The 15620-nt window shown below is 36.0% G+C and overlaps 1 protein-coding gene and 1 long non-coding RNA gene across 4 annotated transcripts in view; one reads left to right on the forward strand and one right to left on the reverse strand.

The window, feature by feature from the left end:
* LOC140510303 (uncharacterized) overlaps window positions 1–15620 on the forward strand; it is a 133012-nt gene that overhangs the window by 114536 nt on the left and 2856 nt on the right. For both annotated transcript variants that reach the window (XR_011969181.1, XR_011969182.1), the window contains exons 2-3: window positions 6881–6945; window positions 11554–11628. This is a non-coding gene — a long non-coding RNA (uncharacterized lncRNA). The remainder of the gene's footprint in view (window positions 1–6880; window positions 6946–11553; window positions 11629–15620) is intronic.
* The window catches only part of BLM (BLM RecQ like helicase), a 59633-nt gene that overhangs the window by 20057 nt on the left and 23956 nt on the right, over window positions 1–15620 (reverse strand). Inside the window, exons 7-13 of one of the 2 annotated variants that reach the window (XM_072618753.1) lie at window positions 14201–14340; window positions 13577–14059; window positions 8449–8640; window positions 5315–5433; window positions 3891–4004; window positions 3121–3219; window positions 2688–2836 (exon numbers count right to left, since the gene is read on the reverse strand). In XM_072618753.1, the coding sequence (XP_072474854.1) occupies window positions 2688–2836; window positions 3121–3219; window positions 3891–4004; window positions 5315–5433; window positions 8449–8640; window positions 13577–14059; window positions 14201–14340 (1296 nt within the window). Of the gene's footprint in view, window positions 1–2687; window positions 2837–3120; window positions 3220–3890; window positions 4005–5314; window positions 5434–8448; window positions 8641–13576; window positions 14341–15620 lie in introns of both variants that reach the window. The other variant, XM_072618744.1, reaches the window with a different exon arrangement.

Genomic DNA, 15620 nt, shown 5'->3' on the forward strand with positions numbered 1-15620 from the left:
TAGAACCTAAAGTATAATATTTGATACATCTCACATACAGAACATTAATTTTGTCAAACAGGAAGGGAAAATACTCCAAAAAATTATTATAACTTTATGTAGGTAGCACTTCACATATTTACTCACATTTTTTCTAAAACTGACATGGCACTAAAATATTTAATTCTGTATTCTGAAAATTACATTGATGACATTCTGAAACTCATCAGATTTCTGCATTAAAGTGCCATGGTTTAATTCTATGGAAAATATCATTAGCATTGGAATACTAAGACTAGAAAAAGCCTTAAATTACTTAACTTTCCTATTTCACATCGTATGGGTTAATAGCTGCCAATACACTTTGGAAGCTATATTTTACAAGGTCTTGATTGTTTTCTAATTTCAATGTTCATTTTTATTTTTATACAGAACTTGCAGATTCTCAGATTAAAAAAAAAAACCCTCTTATAATCAGACTAGCTCATTCTTCCTTTCTCTTCAAATGCCACTACAAGCTGCTGTTTTTACTTCTCCCAACAACATTGCCTTTCTAGCCTTTTACCTTTAGCCTCTGCCTTATCTCCACCCAAGATTTATACATTGTTTCATGGCCTTTTAAATGTTCAAATGGATTTGTGGCCTCTCACTGTGGAGTTTCCCCCAAATGATATTTTCAGCTCATCCATGCCTACCTATCCTGAGTGATTTTTGCTTATGTTCCCTGACAAGCTTGCCTCAAGGAGAGCCATCCTAACATGACGAAGTCATCTTTGTTTTTTTCTGACCCTGAGAGGATACCAACGGATCATATAAGGTGTTTACTGGTCATCCCTCACTCTTTCCCATGGCCAGCCTACTGAATGTCTTGATCATACATTTTTTATTGATATCCTTCACTTTGGTCTTCTGTGGTTCCCTATTTGTTTCACATTGCAGCCTACTCCACAGACTAAAACTTTATGATTAGAGGTCATAAAACGATATGATAAAATGTAGATGTTAAAAAGAGGGCCCTTTATTTCTGGAAGAATTTTGGAGTCATTAAAGGAACTTTGTAGTTTCTCACAGGCAGTCCCACCTACTCTCTTCCTCTTAATTCTGGGACTAATTCACTGCTTACATGTAGTGATGAACAAGATCAACAGTCGATTATTTATCTAAATACACACTGTATCTGGACCACAGACTGTCTTCACACACTTGGTTTTTTGATGGTTTTTTGAGCTCTCTTCTAGAATGCTCTGTCTTGATGTAACCATAACAGTACTGTCTATACTTATAAGAATAAGAGCTATTCCCTAACTGATAAATGGTCAAAGAATAGGAAAAAAAATCTGAGATATCTATAACTCACATGAAAAAATGTTCCAAGTAACTAATAATTGGAAATACACAAATTAAAGCTATTCTGAGATTCTACCTCTCATCCACTGGCCAATCCATTACAAAAAATGAAAACGACAAATACTACAAGGGCTATGGAAAAACAGGAAAACTAACATACTGTTGAGGGAGACGTGAATTGGTCCAACCATTCTAGAAGGCAATTTATAACTATTCCCTGAAATTTGCTAGCTATGCATAACCATTGATCCTGAGATACCAAATTAAAACAGTTCTGCAAAAAGAGCAAAGAACTGGAAATTAAAGGGGTGTCCCTCAATTAGGAAATGGTTGAATAAAAGATGATATATGAGTGGCAGCTAGACTATCATGTACCATCCCTCCTCCTCATATGAAGGTAATGGAATACTATTGTGCATAAGAAATAATGAAAGGGATGGTGTTAGAGAAACCTGGGAACATTTATGTGAACTGAAGCAGAATGAAGTGAGTAGAACCAGGAGAACTATTTATACAATTACAAGAATAATGTAAAGAAAGACAACTCTGAGCTCTGATTAAATGACCAACAACAATTTGAAAGCACTGATGAAGCATGCTTCCTAGACGTACATTTTTTGAACATGGCCAATGCAGAAATTTGTTTTCTTTAACTATGTAAATTTATTGCAAGGGTGTTGTTTTTCTTTCTTTCACTTTTTAAATGAGAGGGAGAGAATATAAATTTGTAATTGAAAAACGTATAATTTTTTTGAAAAATAAATGCATGCATCTGTTGCATGTACAATTACAAATTTAAATGTGAGACGAGTCAGGTATAACCAATATGTGTAGGATGCTATAATTTTTAATTTTTTGATGACTACTGTATAGGTAAAAATAAGAAAAAGTTTACTGTTAGGATGTGAACAAGCTAAAAAATTTTTTTTGTGCCTTGAGAATAGCTTCCATGATCACAAATACTGAAGGACAGATATTAAGAATGTGAAGCAGTTTGGGTGAACTACATCCTAGGATGTAAAAGATCATGGATTTAGGACTCAGAAGACCTGGTTTAAGTTCAACCCGTGGCTCTGCCACTTACTAGCTCTGTGGCTTTGGGTAACCTCCCTGGTTTTAATTTCCTCATCTATAAATGGCAGTACCTACCTTACAGGGTTGTTGTAAGGATCAAATGAGATAATAGTATGTAAAGATAGTCTGCAAACCTTAAAGTGCCAAATAAATGTCAAAGGTCATATGTCTATAAAAGATAACATATAATTTAATCCTTCTTAAAAAATGGTAGGACACTGTTATATTTCAGAAAGAGAAGAATAGTTTTGGGGGATATTATACCAATTTTTTCCACAATAACTTACACTTGAGGGTTGACAATCTTCAACTGAGTTAGGATATCCTTTTGCACCCTGGGGTTAGCAGTGGCTGTGAGAGCCATTATTGAAACTGAAGGAAATTTTTGTCGAAGCATATTCAATCTTTTGTAGTCCGGACGAAAATCATGTCCCCACTAGTTGAAAAACAAAGAACAGTTTGTTTTTTCCAATCATTCAACTCTTTATTTGAAAAAGATGATATAAAACAAAATCCAGTCAGTATTTCATCTTAATAAAAATCACAAAACTATGAGAAGAGGCTATAAAGAGCTAAGTTGATTTAATTCTTTAGAAAATGGTTTTTAAAATCACTCAATGAGTTTTCATTGAAGATTTACTAAAAAATGGATTTCAATGGATTGTATATGTTTTACAAAGTGTAATTTTTAAATATTTCAAACATAAAGGCAACATTTACCTGACTGACACAGTGTGCTTCATCAATGACAAAACGTGCCAATAATTTTCTCTCGTACAGATTTTCCAAAGTAGAAATCAGCCTGTTACTTGCACAGACCTAGACCAAAAATTTATCATGATAAAACTCTCCTAAAAAGGATAAAACTTCATGCCGTTTCTGATGTAAAGTAAGCAGAACCAAAAAAAACAATATACATAACAACTAAAACAACCAGAAAGAAAAATAACAAAACAATTTCACTGAATGCTATGAAATTATGAGGACTAAGCTTGGCCTGCATAACAGATGAAGGCGACCCTCCTCTCCCTCTTAAAAGGGGGAGAGATTATGGCTGGGGAGCATTCTAGATGTCAAATTTTTCCCCCCTCAATGTGTTACTAAGTTTTTTTAAAACTTTTATTCTTTATTATGTAAGATGGCTCTCTGGGGGGCAGAGTGGAAAAGGACTCAATTGAGATATGTAAAATGATGTAAAAATAAAAGCTACCAATAAAATGTATTTTATAAACTTAAAATAGTTTCTTACTTCAGGCAATAACGCTGTAAGAAACAAAGTTACAGTAAACTGGGTATTTCTGCAATTTTCCTTTTAGGAAGCATTCTATGCTGGCAAATATGATTTTTAGCATTTGGGTAAATAAATGCTAAGGAAGATCTTCTGAAGTTAATATACTTGAGAAAGTATATCTAGAAAAACAGACACAACACATTTCAAAAAGTAGAGTATATTTTCACACCATGTTTTAAAATGACAATATAACACAAACCTTTTCTGGAGTAACATACAGGAGTTTTATGATTGGATCTTTTTTTGACAATTGGAGATAAATATTTGCAGCTTCAGAATCAGTCTTATCACCTGTCAGGTAAGTGGCTGGAATCTAGGGAAAAATACATAACTATATACATATATGTATATTTTTTTACATATTTATTTGCTTAAGTTCAATTTATACAGTTTATAGTTTTGTATTTGAAAATCATAAATCATATCGGACAATAGCGACCAATTTAGATGTTTTAATAAGCTTTGACCCCCAGAAATGTTTCTGGAAAACTATACTCTATGACTCTAAAGAGTCAGGCGTGTAGTTGTCAGAAGGAGAGAAGATCTGAAGGCTAAATGGTGCTAGGTAGCTAAGGAAGACACTCTGGACAAAGCTCTACATTTAAAAGAAAATGTATATATTATATAAATCCTCTTCTCTCCTGGGAGAATTGATACTTGGGAGATTGACAAGAAACCCAAAACTCTCTTATGGGATACAAGATCTCAAATAAATTTATGGAGAATAGGCGAAACTCAAAAGGACCTTGACCTTCTAAGAGGGAAAAAAGGAAATAGGAACAGCAGAGAAGGTATTTTTCCCAGCACAGGAGCCAGGAGCTTGAAGAGTAGAAGCTGGGAGAGAGAAACAAAGAACATAAGAGGAAGAAGGAGATATAGCCAGCTCAGACTGAGAAGTATAATCAGCAGATTTAAATTGGTAGAAGGGTGCATTCTCCTTGAATCTTTCTGGGTCTAAACTTTCCTATCTGCAAAATGAGATGGTTGGATTAGATGATTGGTTAGATATTTTCCACATCTTATATTCCCTAATTCCTATGACTCTATGGAGGATTCTGCAGAAATACAATGAAAGGTGTTGCCATTATGGGGTTCAGAGTGATCTAACACAAACCATCTCACATTAGTGTTCTAACATTAGGTCATACTCCTCTCCCCATTTTCTTTGGAAGAAAAACTGTGACAGTGATCTCTGCTTTGGGGTGGCTGGTGATGATACCGAGGGTGACCCAAAATGTGCAATGAGGACTAAGCTGTGCCCACATGCACTACGAGAAAATAACAACATACATGCCTTTCACGTGTTTAAAGAGAATGAGAATCATGCTGGCTTGACAGCATACACAACCCTTTCTATGTAAATAAATTTAGATTAGTAAAAAAGACAGAAGAAGAGTTCTCTTATCTTTCTAGAATAATAATTTTGTATCCAAATAAAATTAGATTAATAATCTTATGAAGGGCAACAAGAATGTGCAAAGTATTTAACTGTGCAAATTGCTTTACATCTCATCAATATGACCTAATAAATCACAGATTATTATATTTCAGTCTTTACTTAATAGCACCACTCTGCTGTTACTCTCACAAAGAAAAGACTGAATGGTTTGAATTTGTACTCACATCCAGTGAAGTTAGCTTTTGCACTTGGTCTATTATTAGTGATCTCAGTGGAGAGATCACAATAGTAACTCCAGGAGAAACACAAGCTGGTAGCTGGTAACATAGGCTTTTACCCCCTCCTAAAAATAAATGAAGAGAAAAGTCTGTCAAGCTATGTAACACAAATTGATAACCTAACCTAACAGGAGAGCCAGCTCTTTTCCAATAGTGTCAGTATTTTAGAATTATACTCCACAAGTGACTACACTGTATATACCCTCTGACCCCAATAATAGCAATATTAGGTATATATCATAAAGACGTAAAAAGACAGAGGAGAGAAAGGTCATATACAATGTTTGTAGAGTGGCTGAACAAATTATGTTATGGTTATTGTGCTGTAAGAAGTGACAGATACTAAAGAATTCAGAGAAGCTCTGGAAGACTCGTATGAACTGATAGTGAGTGGATCAGGACCAGGAGAGCAATTTACATGATGACCACAAAAAATTAAAAGAAAACAACACCAGAATTTTTTACAAATCAATGCAGGGACCAATTATGAGATCAAGAGTGACCCCGAAGTATGACTCTTCAGAGGTGATTTTTTTTTTTTGCTTGAATATACTTATTTGCTACAAGGGAGGTTTTAATGATTGTGGTAGCGAGTCACAATGGCAAGTGTTTAGTGTTTTTTAAAAAAGAGCTTCAAGGAGGGGGGAGAGGGGCGGGGTGCAGAGCCAAGATGGCAGAGAGATGCCAGGAAGTTGCCTGAGCTTTCCCTAGTTTTCCCTGGAAACAATGTTAAATCAAACCTTTAAATGGATACTGGAGTGACAGAATCCACAGAAAGATGGAGTGAAACAATTTTCCAGCATAAGATAACTTAAAAGGATTTCAGGAAAGGTCTCTTGGGTAAAAAGGGAGTGCAGCCCAGTGCAGTGTCCAGGCAAACCAGTGGGAGGCCCTTAGCCACAGCACAGATCAGCAACTGAGACCTCTTGGTCATGGCTCAGCAGGCTAATGGTATAGCAGGCCAGTTGTAAGGCTTCCAGTCCCAGTGTAGAAGACAAACTGCCTCCCTGGAACCCCAGCAAAACACGTATGACTAGGCTAGGCTGGAAAGGCTTACATGAACTAATGCTGAGCAAAGTGAGCAGAACTAGGAGAACATTATTTTTTGCAACTCCTTTTGTTGTGTAAAGAATTGGACTGACAGAACAAATTATAATTTTATGAAGGTAATGTAATACTAATGGGCTGTTAGAAACAAAATGGTAGAATAACCTAGGAAGACTTGCATGTACTAATGTAGAGCGAACAGGACTAGGATAACAATTTACACTGTAATTATATTGTAAAAATGAAGAATTTTGAAAGGCTTAAGAAGTCTAAGCAATGCAAAACTCAACTATGATTCCAGAGGACTGATGAAGAATGCTGTCTACCCGCTCAAAGAGAGTTAACAGACTGATAGATAAAGTATGTAAAAGGAGACATATTTTTTGTTAGGACATGGTCAATGTATGGATTTGTTTTGCTTGACTATGCATAGTCATTGCAAGGGTTTTATTTCTTTTTCCAAAGGGTGGATGCTGATGGTGAGGGAGATGAGAAGAAAAAACAATTTCTGACAATTAAAGAAAATGAAGGTAACTGTCAGGATCTTTGTTCAGTGCCTTAGTGCTATCATTCTGCGTATCACAGGCGCATAAATTTAGAGCTGGAAGAGACCTTAGAGAATCTAGAAACTCTTCATTTTAGGTGTAAGGAAACTGAGGCAAGAGAGGCTGAGTTGCCCAGGGCAACACAGCTAGTATATTTCTCAGGCAGTTTTCAAACTTAGAGTTTTCTGATCCCTGACTTGGCCTGCATCTACCCACCGCATCACATATCTGCCTCAAAAATACATATGTGAAGAAATGCTAATTAAGAGTTCCAGTGAACAGAATGCAGATAAACAGAATTTACTGCACTGACAGAGGAAATGACAGTGCTCATTAATGTCATATTTCCAACATCCTCTTAAAGTAAGGAGAATAGGCTTATTCTCTGTACTGGGCAGGGGACGAAGGGAAAGCAGTAATACATGTTTCTAAATCGTGCCTTTCACTGAAAGTGACCAGAGAAAAATCACAAGGAGGACCTGATGACAAACTGACCCTCTGCTTATTCTCAGGTTTTCAAGTTCAGTCTGACCACTAGTGAGTTAGGAGTCAATGCTGGGGAGTTTTAGAGCCTAGAGGTTTTACTATCATAGAAATCATATTTACTTTTTATTGCATTTGCAAATAAGGAATGCTTAGCTCTGTGCTACATAACTAAATGCAAGCTTATGAAACTTGAAATGCTAATGATTAAAATTCAGTATGCACTCTATAAATCAGTCTAAAAATTTTCAGCTTTGCCAATACTTAATATAGTTATTAAATGTTAAATATTAATTTGTCACTGAACAGTATGAATGGTTTGAAGAAAACCATTAGCCTGTTGTGGAGTACTTGCTACATGCTTATCGACAAATCCTTATTTTGGAGATTTGTGGATTAGGGTTTGTAGGTGAAGGCTAGTGTGCTTGGGTGATTTTAAAGACTTCCAAAACTGAAATGTAGGTAATAGTTTAAAAAATTAATGAATGTCCACTAATAAAATGGTTTTGAATAGATATGTGACATGGTGCCTTGGATCTTTTCTGGAAGTGTTAAATGTACAAATGCTATATAAATATACACAAGGGCAAAGGTGATTCATAGTACATTTATCCACCATAACCTCCCCAGAAGGAGTTGTGCAACTCTTAAAAACCAAAGTTAACGGTAGCAAAGGCAACTGAATATGAGGCAAAAGCCTCCAAAACACTGCAAGTGTCTGTAATTAGGCTGTTTGAAAAAGGGAAAGATTTCATAAGAAACAAATCAATTCATTATCAATACAGCAAGTTGGTTCAGAGTGAGAGGGCAGCTGTTCCCACATTAACAATAAGAACAGAGTATTAGGGACAAATGTAATGTATGTTCCCAGTAGAAAAATTTTCTATGTCCCCAGCTATTGATAGACTATGTATGTATACTTTTTATTTCTTGTTAAAGAGCTTAGATGTTTTCATTTAACATCTGCCAACGGACTCCCAGCAATTCGTATCTATAAATACATACCAGTGGGCATTAGGACGAAACAGTCTTCACCAAGCAGAACAGCATTGATTGCCTCTAGCTGATTTGTACGAAAATGATGCAGGCCAAATTTTTTGTGAAAAATCTTCATCATTTCTTTTGAATGTGGAAAATCAAGACTTTTGAAACGCTCATGCTCTGGATTTCTGGATGGTCTACTTTGTGCCAATTTGTCTTGTAAGAAAAGAATCAATATTATGAAAATCAGTGCACATCTGCTGCAGCAAAAAGGAATTTTTATTTACTTGCTATATATACCATGTCCCAAATCTCTATAGAAGGGTTTAGCATTCAGGACTACAGAATGAGTTTATACTTTCTGCCTCCATTTCCTTAACTTTTACCTTTCTTTAGCAACCTGTAATCTAGCTTTTGGTTCCACAGGAGAGACCTGGTGTCTCAAAAGCCCACCGGTGGCTTCCTTGTCGAGAAATTCAATCCTAATTTGCTTGGATTTCTCTAAAGAATGTGACACTGTTGATCCTGTCTCTGAAACTCTTTCCTCCTTTGGTTTTCCTGCTAAGCCCTTTGTTCTCCTCTAACTACTCTGATTCCCCTTGTCTTTCTGTCATATTTGGTTTTAATGGCCGTCACAGCTGACCAAGATACTTTACAAAGCTATGCAGTTATAGATGGAAGAAGTGTATTCATTGTTGGCTGTGCTTATTATTAAACGACACTCATTTTTCCAATCCCATCTACCAATTATATAAAGTTTTCTGTTGACATTTGATTAGTAAATTCCCAGCTTTCCTCATGTGGGAGAGGCCAGCGTCATGGTTTCTAGAGGTCAGATACCAGTCTGGAGAGTTGCTGTTCCAGATATAAGAGAGAGATAGAGCTCAGGGCAGACAGGAAGATGTCAAGGTAGACCATGTTTTCCTGGTGATGGATGGCTTTGATTTTCTTCCAAGATATCCCGTGGGTATGGAGAAGTCTTGGAAACAAGGCTACAGACATGACAGTTCTGGGTTTTCTCTCTCACTGCTATTTGCATCAACCATTTGTTAGGGGTTCTCTGGCTTCTCCTTGCTGCAGCAAATACTTGCCAAGAAAAAGTTTCCCTTTCCTTATGAAAAAGAGAGGAATGCAGGTGGGCAAGTAGGAAGTCTATGTTCAGGCTGAGTCTTCCCCATGCTGCACCAACCTGGATGTCTACTCTGTCTTTCTCTCCTAACCTGAGACACCATTAAGTGTGTCCTGGTCTCTCTTATTTTGTGGAGTATATGCTCCATCCATCCTTCCTTGAGGGTGAAGCCCTTCATGGATTCTGAAATCAGGGCTATCTGTTACAAGTGTGGCCTAGAACTCTTGGGAGGCCAGGCAGAGTACTCTCTTGCTCTCCTGAGGTGGAGGTAGGACATAGGAAGTACCCATGTCATCTACATTCCACTCAGATGGAGGTTTTAGAAGTCTGAGTCCCAGGAAGCAGGTCCTGCTTGTCCCTGGGTTAAGGCCTCAGCTCCAAGGGGGGCTCGAATGGTGTGCCGACTCTCTTTCCTAGTGATGAAGCAAAGCACTCAAAAAACACACATTCTATTCATCCTCCCTTGAGGTCCTGAAAGGATCCTTGTGTCCTTTCATCTGGGGAATTAAGGTTTACCTATTCTCATTGCAGCTTGGGCCAAGGGGCATAAAAGGCATGTGCTGGGTCCATAGAGGAAGCAGAGGAGAGTGAACAGAGGGATGTGGGGGTCAAAAGTAAGAGGCTGGAGTCAGCTAGGGAATTAACACCTGCCTGAGGAATGCAGTTGTTTGGCTGACCAACCAGTGTAGCCCACACTGGGCACAAACAACGGGAAAGAAAACAGAAGAATCAGGCAGCAGCTGTTTACACATGGAAAAGTTGCGCTGGTCTCCTCAATTCTAATATTTTTTCATAAACTTCCTGGATCACTGTATGCATCTACCTTGAGTTCATTGGTTTGGACAACAGGTATTCTTCCTCCACTTGGTTTTTCCCATGTGCAGAGTAAGGCCAAACTCCTGAGTGATTGTGGATTTCAATTAAGAAGATCTAAAGTATTCCAGGGCTTTATGCAATCAGCACAGTATCACAAACAAAGAGGAACATCTGGAAGACTTCACCATTTAAAGGAAGCTTTTCTTCTACTTGGACTCCATGCTGGACACTGTGATTCTGGCAAACACCTTTTATAAGAATATGCCTCCTTATTTCATATTTCTCTTGATATTAATAATTAGAGGTTAAAAAAGGTTATCTCTACTGTTAATTCTTTCAATATTCTTACACATATAGGAGACAGCTTGTTGGAGAGCAGCTTTTAAGGTAGTCAGTCTCTTGCTTTACTGTACCAATTAATTTTTCTATCATAAAAAAACCAAACAGTGGAGTTTTATCTTTGTAACTTTCAATCAATTATATGACAGTAAAGATATGATTTATTGTGGAATACTGTTTGCAAAAGCCTGCCTATTCCATTCTTATACCTTCATCAAAGCTGATCTTACTGAAGATAGAGATTTACCTCATAACTTAAATGACTACAAAGTCTCTTCCAATTCTAAATCTATAAGCATACTCTTGGCTTTCTCAAACCTCTCCCCATCTTTTCGGTAACAACAAAGTCTAAGATTTCCTGTGCTTCTGGTATCTTCTCTCTCAGATATACTGAGAATACATCCCATAACACCTTCATATTTTTATTGTCTGTCTACAGTATGAAGGCATATACACATACACTTGATCTGATCCAGCTGTTTTTCCTTTCTTTTTATTTATTTATTTTTAAAATTATTTTATTTCTTTTAATTTCAGTGCCATTCCTTCTTTCCCACAACTGGAAAGACACTATTAGAAACTAAATGTGGTAGCCCCACTACCTATGATAGTGAAGTTTATTGTAAAAATGTTTACAGATCGTTTTCATTCTTTCCTGTTGTCCTTAAATATCTGATATGATTTTGCTTAATTGCATGGCTCATCAAATATTATTTAAATTTATCTTTCCCCATTTCTTGATGTTTTGAGGTACTACTTAGTCTTTTGCTATATTGCTAAATAAGATTTTACCAAATGAGTTATATTCCACTTAACTTTATGTCACATTATCTCTTTCTGTCTAGCAAGGAGACTAGAAGTTTATCGGTTAAAGCAGTGGCTAGAATTTCATGGTTTTCTCATGATGACAACTGATTAAAGTAAGTTGAACTTCCTTACAAAATTATAATTTTTGGTAATTTTGTTTGTGTTCCCCTTGTCTAGTTTATTCCAATTCTTTTATCTAAGTATTCGGGATATGTAGGCATCAAGCTTCCATATGGTTTACAAACCTTTGGCCTCTCACTTCTTATTCCTGAACTATACTTCCCAATTTTTCACTGTTCTTACCTATGATCACCTTTGCATTTAAGTCACCAAGCATCAAGACATGTTGATTTAATTTAAATTTTCTGCATTTCTTTATCTTCTATAACAAACTTCTGCACAAACTGTGATTCTTTCCACAGTGGTCTTTTGCAAATACAGAGTGGCCCTGAAGGCTCTGGGAAGTTTCAAGCATCTTTCGAGAATGGAAGAAGCTGCTGGAACTTGTGTTCCACTGGCAGAGCTTCTAAGAACCCAAGGTCACCTATATACCATGATTATGTATTACAACAGGGCTTAGTAATAGCCAATAACTCTGAAATAACACATTGTTAGTAAAAGGAATCACTTTTTACCACAGGTGATTAGGACAGTGGATATCAACACAGGAAAAAAATAACTTTAACTCATACTTCACAACATGTATTATGATAAAAACATAATAATAACCTTATCCTACTTGTGGAAAGAAGACAAATTTGTGGCTAAGGAAGAAGTAGAGGGTGTCTTTAGAAATGAGATGGATGTCTGAATACACAAAAGTACAAAAACTCTTGCACACTTAAATGTAATAATAAAATTTTCAGAGGAAAGCAAAAGACTAGGGGGAAATGTATGATACCTACTACTGATAAAAGCCTTCTCTCCCATCCACATTTGCTCTATCACATTAAATTCAACATGATGAGAATAGAATTCTTCTCCCAACGCCAGCTCCACCTACTAGGTTCCCACCTGCTGACTTCCCCATTTCTGTTAAAGGTAAAACCAGTGACCAATAAGAGCCATCTCCTTCTTCCTCTTCCTCACCTCCCACAGGGACTTAGTCACTAAGTCCTGCTGATTCTTCCCTCACAATGACTTTTTTGATTCCTACTGATACCATTCTAGCTCAGAGCAGAGAATAAAATACACTAATCTTAGCTCTGGCACTCATTCTAACTGCAACACTCAACTGTCTCATAAAGATATTTTGTACATCAATTATGACACATTATTTCATCATATTACAAAAATAAATCAATTAATGTGCAATTTTAAAGGTTAAAAAAACAAACCAGAATCTTCATGATACTGATGTATTAAAAACAGGATTTTATAAAATTTTGCACAAAGTTATTTCAGCTAAAAAAATTTCTTGTAAAGTTTTATAGGGCTGATGTAAGGTTTCATTATGCTTTCATCTGTTATTCTTTTCAAATAACTTCTCTTTTTAGTGGCTAATTTGACATTTCCAAGTTTCTTGCACAAGGTTGATTTATTTTTATGAAAGCTGTGACTCCACAACTCATTGGGGCTACACTCTCTACTGAATTTTTTAGTATGTAAAATTTCAACTTCTGTTAAACTAGATCTTTAACAATTTAGTAATCCCAAAATACATACAATTAAAATTAATGAAAAAATTTTTTTTGCTTTCTTCTGGCCCCAAGAATCATTAGCCTAATTGTTTTAGGGACAATAAAAAAATTACTTAAATATAAAACACTTGTAATGACTCCAGAGTTTTCTTATCACAAAAGACTCAATTATAATTTCATATTTTATAAAACTACCATGGCTATAAGCTACACAGTAAGATTTGGGGGGGGGGGGAATAGATTTATAACATACAATGTAAGTACAAACTTGCAAAGAAATAAAGTGATTCTTAGTTGAAAGTTTGGGATGACATTAGCCCATGAAATTCCCATTCTGGACAATTTTGTCTTAGAATCACAGAACCTTGTGTTTAAAGGAATCTTGGAGATCAGCACACAGACATTTAACATTTTAACTTACCAGGGCAATTCTGGATTGAGGTGCTCTTATTCTGGTTAGGAGGTATCACTGAGAGACAGTTTGTCTTGGTCAGAGGAGTTCTTTCTGAAAATGATTTAGTTGGATGACCTTCACGAATAGGCAGATAAATATTTTTGGAAGATTCTTCCTCTACTGAATTATAACTTGGGTTTTCCCAGTCATAATCATCAAAATCATCTATATCAAAAATATCAATATCCTGGGTTTCAGAAAAATTGTTACTTCTCAGGTCATTAACCAAATTAATGTGTTTATTCTGATCTTTTATAGCAGTGCTTGTGAGAATATTTCCTAGGAGATGAGGTCTTTTATATTTCTCTTCTGTCTTTAATATTTCAGCAGAACTGCTCCTAACAAAGGGTTCTGGTGATTGGGAACTGAGTAATATTCTTTCAGAGACATTTGTCCTGGCAGATGATAGCTCTGACTTTTCTGGAGTAGTTCTTTGCGTGCTGTGCATCCCTGTTGAAACATTCAAATTTGGAAACGTCTTTGTAATTTTATCAAAAAAATTTCCTTGACAATCAGTAGTAGAGACAAGATTAGAAAGAAAGTGTAGAGATTTAAACTCTCCTACTAAATTCCCTGTGAAGGGAGATTTACCCTTTTGAAATGAATTCAGAGAGGAAAAAGCTGTCTTGCCATTTACAGATAGATCCTGTGAATTAGGCTGGTAGATCCAATTCAAGGGTGGAGGACTAGCGTCATTTTTGCTGGAATTTGCATCAGCTAAAAGTTTTCTTCTAAAGAAAGAAAAAAATAACATTAGGTCAGAATCTATGGGCTAAAAGATGTGTGTTCTGTTTTTATTCACCCCACCTCTCAAATTCTTTTAAGAAATAATCATTTTTCTCTTACCTCAAAAATTTGAACTAAAGAGATATTTATAAAAAGGTAATGATTTAAAAGAGTAACTATATGGACTCTGGCTGATTTCAAATCATCTAGACACAATTTCCAGTCATGTTTCTGAACATTTTGGTATGGAGGTCTGCAATTACTTTTGCCTGTTTTCAAGAAGGTAGAGAAGTAGGGTAAATTTTGATGGGAAGGTAGGGCTGCCATATCATAGTGGTAGAGAAAGGAAGATTATTGGGTCTCATAAACATCTGTCCACTTCCATGGCTGGGTTTGGGGATGACAGACAAAAGGTGAGACTGGTAGATATTTGGGTACTGGGAGCTTTTATTTGGGCAGTTCAATTACTAGATTACATATTTTATATTTTATAAAACTACATATTTCATATTTTATAAAACTACCACAGATTACTGGATCAATTACTAGATTATATATCTAGTTAGGAGCAAGCTCACAGGTACAATGATAAAAAATTGTTGGAGACCACTGGTCCTGAGACAGCTGATGAAACTCCAACTTTTTAGATTTTTTTTCCCAATTAAATAAAACTTCAGAGTGGGCAGTAATATTTCAACTTTATAAATTAAAATGGATCCCTTTTACAACAAAATACATGATGGTAACGTATACTTTTGGCAATCATGGAATTCAAACTTCAACTATTTCTGTAGCATGAGCTCTCTTTCTGTGAAGACAATGATCCTTTGTTATCCTACTCTGTGGATACTTTTACTTTACAATATAGTATATATTGCATTATTACATTGTTTGTTATACTGTACTCCAAGCACTGCTGTTTTTTATACCTTTAATTTCAAGCAACTCGTCTTTTCTGCAGCTATCTGTTCTAAGTAGCTTTGTGTTATTAAAAAGAACTGAAAGAATTTTTCTCTCACTCTTGGTCCTATCAGAGGTGGGATCATTACTACCACTGTCTCAATAAAGTCTTAAAGAATCAGGGACGGAAGGTGTTTTAGGACAATGACCTGTTCTATTTTTTTTTCTCTCTCTCCACTACCCCCAACCTCTCTCCCTGTCCCATTCCTTCAAGAAAGGGCTTAAAATGCTTGGGTCTTTTCTTAGAAGGATCTCAAACTGCACAAGCCCTTTTCCATTTCCCCACTTCATATAAACTGTTATTCACTTTTATACCTAACAAAGT

Source organism: Notamacropus eugenii, chromosome 1, assembly GCF_028372415.1.
Source record: "Notamacropus eugenii isolate mMacEug1 chromosome 1, mMacEug1.pri_v2, whole genome shotgun sequence".
Lineage (NCBI taxonomy): Eukaryota > Metazoa > Chordata > Mammalia > Diprotodontia > Macropodidae > Notamacropus > Notamacropus eugenii.